Here is a 4,435-nt window from a genome sequence, read left to right as displayed (position 1 = left end):
GCTGATTTGGCCAATCGATATGGCATTGATTTGATCTAGTAGAAAAACAGAGCGAGAGCGAGAGAGCGACAGAGCGAGGAAGAGCGGGAAACAGAGAAAACAAACACGGATACGGTTACGGTTACGGAAAGTATTTGCGGAACTGTTGCAAAGAAATAGAAAGAAAGAAATACGAGTGCAGATACGAAAACAAAACACACGACTTTGTGGTTATTTTATTGCTGTCTTGCTTCGTTTTTAATTGGTTATTGATTTAATTAGTTACGGTTTAAATAGATATTCATATAAATATATGCATGTATAGATGTAGAGAGATATATGTATGTATATAGGTATAGGTATTGGTATAAGTAGGTATAGGTATAGTAGAGTATGTTTTGCGTTTACAAAATATACAATTATTTTGAGTCTGAAACTAGTTTTTGGTTTATCCAAGCAAGTTGACTATTTTTAAGTGTGTTGCAGTTGCTGATGCTGTTGCAGGTTGATTTTACTTTTGGTTTGGTGGCAGCTACATTTTTGAGGAATAAGTTGAAATTTGAGTGCCTGCAGCTGACATTATTTTTATTATTTTTTTTTTTGTTAGGTTTTGGTTTTGAGATTTTTACAGATTCACATTCATTGAGCAAAACGCCACAAAAACAACATCAATCGAATCGATTGATCGCACAAACATTGGCTACTTAAAGCATGCCAATCTGTACCTCATCATCGTCCTCTTCATCCTCGTCATCAGCAGCTTTCTCTTGCTCCACATTTTCCTCAGCTTCGTCGCCGTTTGTCAGCTGCACTTCTGCTTCCGTCTCCGCTTGCTTTTCTTTTTCAATCTCAGGTTCTGGTTCTGATTCGGGTTCGGGTTCTGCCTCGGCTACTGTTTCCACATCGTTCTCAATTGCTTCAGTCTTTTCAGTTGCATTTTGCTCACTCTCAGCATCAACATCATCATCAACATTGTCATCAATCTCATTCTCAGCCAATTCTCCGTTTGTCTCTTCGGCCTCTTCAGTTGCTGTGCCATTCTCCATCTCTGTCTCCGTTTCCGCTTCCGCCTCCGTTGGGTTCTCCTCAGCTGCTGGCTCTGCCTCAATCTTATCATCATCATCGCTTACAGCTCTTGCAATATTCTGTAAAAGTAAACAATTGTCGACTGATTGCTTTCCTTGTGATCCTTAAATATTACGCGTATGCTACAGGAATCAGACGGAGCTGATAAAGCGCTAAACTTGGCAAATTGTTGTGTCTAATATACAATTCGTGTAAGATGTGTGTTTGTTGGCCAAAAAGAAAGCCGCATCAGGGCCGACAATGGCTTACTTTGACTTTGAGCAAGTTGAGAAAAACAAATACATAACTGCAGCTCTTCCTTCAACTTTTCAACTGTACAGCAAAAGCGCAGGGTGCAAAGCATCTAAGAACAACAAAAACTCCGAGCGCTCGCTCGGTAAAATTCTCCGACCGAGTTGTGGCATCTAAAAACTTACCTCAGCTTCGCTTTCGGTATCGCCAGCAGCGGCCAATGCAGCTGGCGTTTCCGGTCGACGCTGCTGCGATGGCAACGGTTCCACTTCCGTATCCGCCTTGGACAAATCATCATCCTCATTGGCACTTGTACTGCACGGCAGGCGGGGATGAGGGGAAAAAAGGCAAATTCAAAATGCAAAAAACACTCAAAGCCATGCCACAAAAAAAAAAACGAAAGGAAAAAACGAGGGAAGCGCAACTTCTGCTCCCCCATCAAAAAGAAACTAGCAGCAGCAACCAAGCTGAGGCCAAGTGAATGTCAAGTCACTTACCCATCATTCGTGTCCAATTCCGAGGTGTTCTCGGCACTGTCATCCAACGATTTACGACCATTTACAGCGGCCGTCGGTTTAATGTTCAACTTCTAATATTGGAGAGAAATATGGTAACAAGCTTTTCAATTAGCCAACAAGGTCATTGCACCCCGCGCTTCACCCATCCTTACCTTGCTCTGTTTGCTGCTGCTTCGACTGGCGTCGCCGCCAACGCTGCTGTCGTTACCCTCATCGCTGAGCGCCTCCCAATCGGTGACGCTGTCGGGGGAGATGCGCGGCGCCTCGGGCACATAGACAAGGAACGCTCGCTCGATTTCGTGCGGCTTGTGGCGATAGTAGACGGGCGTCTTCATTTTCTGCAAATTGCCGGAATGTTGAAGGCTGGAATTTTAATTGTTCCGGTCGTGAGTGGGGGTGGGGCTGTTGTACTCACGTAATCCAAGGCCTCCTCATCGCAGCCCGCCTGGGTGAGCAGCGTATAGCAGCGCATATTGTTCTTGGCACTGGCCGCCCAATGCAGCGGTGTCTTGCCCGTAATATCGATCTCGTGTGCCCCCTCCGGCCACAGCCCGATGAGATACTCCAAGATCTTCGTATGTCCGAGGCCCGCGGCCTTGTGTATGACATTCAAACCGTTGCCATCCTTGGCTGTCACGAGCGCAGCAGGCACCGGAGGCTCCAGCTGCGATTGCAGTGTCTCCAGATTGTTGTCAATCACCGCCTGATGCAGATCCTTGCTAGCATTCTGCCGAGTGGAGGAAGTCTTCAGTAATTGGAGCTGTGAAGTGTGGCGACGATTTGCTTACCATAACATGGGGCACAGCGGCAAGGAATCGCTTGACACGCCCATTGTTGCTGGCCTGCTGGCAGAGACGTTGTCCCTGGCCCGCCCACAGAATGCGTGTCAGCTTGGCAATGTCCTTTTCGTGTATCCAGATTCGAATGGTCGATAGCTTCACCGAGAAATCTATTAAAGGCGTCGCAAATTGCAAATTGCAACGTGCAAGGAAATTAATTTCGCAATCCATTACAAAGCTTTCCCTCCCCGCTCCCGTTACACCCTTTTGACACCCCATTTTTTTCGTCTTTTTTTTTGGCCAAGTTTCGATTTCATTTACATTTTTGTTTTCTTCCGGGGGCTTCGTGTTTGCATGCAATTTGCAAGTAAAACGAAATTAAAAAGCAAAATTGCGAGCAAATGCTCAACTTAAAGTCTCAACAACTTGTTCCGACTTTTCATGAGTTTGCCGCGCTGACTTTTCCGCTAGTTTTTACTCAAATTCTTCTTTTTTGGCAACTTGAAACGCCTTGTGCACTTCGAAGGTCGCTAAATGTTGATATCGAAATGCAAAAACGTAACGCCCACTTGAAATATTGAGCAACTATTGAGAAAATGCCAGCTGCTGAGCTGTGCAGTGCTCAGTGCTCAGTGCTCAACCCCCGCAGACGATGACAGGCCAAGGGCCATTCGGAAAAGTTAACAACTTAACACATTACTCATACGCACCATCGTTCTCACGCCGCTTAACGCCATTGGGGCCCGCCGCCTGTCCGTTCATTGGCATAACTGCAAGTGAATCAGACATTTTTTATTTCGTATTTAGTATTCAGCCAGAGAAATACACAAAATTCATATATTTATTTATCGATATCGAATAGAATATAGTGAGTTGTAGTTGCTTATTAATCATTCAATATGCCTTAGAACAACTTGCTCAGCGCCTACTTCCAAGTTGCTAAGTTGACGACGATGTCCTGCTCTCTGTTGTTGCGTGTGGTAAGTTTGAGCCACGTTGGCCAACTAAACTTTGCTGACCAGGCAAGGTGTTGAATTTAGGACAGCTCAATGTGTTATTTCTCATTTCTGTGTAGTTTTTTATACTTCTTTTCGATTTTTTTATAGCCCTGCCTTGTGTTGTGTTGTGCCATTTGCCATGGTGGCCAAAAAGGTGCCACACAGAAGTGGGTCGGTAATTGCGTCCTGTACGCGCTCTTCCGCTTCTTCTGCTTTGCTGAATAAATAACGGTTCCCTCTAACTGTGTGTGTGTGTATTTGTGGCACTTAAATATGTATGTGCCTTTGGGTAAACAACAATTTCATTAGCTGCATATGTAAATAATTCGCTTGCAAATAGAACAAAACATTGCTTTTATTAGCCTGACTTTGCTTTCGTTTTACTTTTTTGTCATATGAGTTTAAGTATTTTTTTGGTGTGCAGTAATTGAGTTGCAAGTGGAGTTTTTGGGTAGCAATAAAAAGCCAACAACTGCCACGGAAATGACGCATTAGCGAGTGCCACTTAATGTCGCCGCCAACTCGCGATTGTTACTTGTTGAGCCTCTGACACTTCGACTTCATTTCGGGGCACGCAATATGCAAATTTTGGCCATGCCTGAGCATTGTCACGCATGTGGCTCTCCCAAGGGGGAAGTGAAGACGTTGCGTGTTTTAATTGGTTGCCACACATAAAATCTAATTGGCTCAATTAGGCGCAACTAATGCAAATGAATGAATTTGCTTGTGTTCACATAGAGAAATTTAACTCACCCTTTGGCGGCGATGAATGGTAATAAAGGCCATGAAATCGACGTCTTCGCTTTGGTGGCATGCCTCAAGCCTCCAAACAGTTTCAGCTTCA

At 44.6% G+C, this 4,435-nt stretch overlaps 1 protein-coding gene across 3 annotated transcripts; it reads right to left on the bottom strand.

The window, feature by feature from the left end:
* Positions 1-537: 537 nt before the first annotated feature.
* Positions 538-4,435, bottom strand: LOC133843481 (clumping factor B). Of its 3 annotated transcripts, XM_062277052.1 has the most exons (8): positions 4,345-4,435; positions 3,304-3,363; positions 2,603-2,763; positions 2,230-2,541; positions 1,967-2,152; positions 1,794-1,885; positions 1,482-1,611; positions 538-1,124 (listed from the first exon to the last, which is right to left on the bottom strand). In XM_062277052.1, the coding sequence occupies exons 1-8, from the start codon at positions 4,403-4,405 to the stop codon at positions 684-686; spliced, it is 1,443 nt and encodes a 480-aa protein (XP_062133036.1). In that variant the 5' UTR covers positions 4,406-4,435; the 3' UTR covers positions 538-683. The 3 variants fall into 3 exon arrangements, with proteins under 3 accessions (XP_062133036.1, XP_062133037.1, XP_062133038.1); XM_062277053.1 differs by lacking the exon at positions 4,345-4,435 and having other exon boundaries at positions 3,304-3,468; XM_062277054.1 differs by lacking the exon at positions 1,482-1,611 and having other exon boundaries at positions 969-1,124; positions 4,345-4,420.

Source organism: Drosophila sulfurigaster, chromosome 3 (genome assembly GCF_023558435.1).
Source record: "Drosophila sulfurigaster albostrigata strain 15112-1811.04 chromosome 3, ASM2355843v2, whole genome shotgun sequence".
NCBI classification, from domain to species: domain Eukaryota; kingdom Metazoa; phylum Arthropoda; class Insecta; order Diptera; family Drosophilidae; genus Drosophila; species Drosophila sulfurigaster.
The sequence above is the reverse complement of the archived record's forward strand: the minus strand, read 5'-3'. Positions and strand labels throughout refer to the sequence as shown.

Bases quoted from the DNA above. Each gene is read 5' to 3' on its own strand.
- LOC133843481 (XM_062277052.1), bottom strand. From the start codon at position 4,405: ATGCCACCAAAGCGAAGACGTCGATTTCATGGCCTTTATTACCATTCA. The intron at 3,364-4,344 runs GTGAGTTAAATT...ATTCACTTGCAG, and splicing joins CCATTCATCGCCGCCAAAGG to TTATGCCAATGAACGGACAG. The intron at 2,153-2,229 runs GTGAGTACAACA...GGCAATTTGCAG, and splicing joins ATGAGGAGGCCTTGGATTAC to AAAATGAAGACGCCCGTCTA.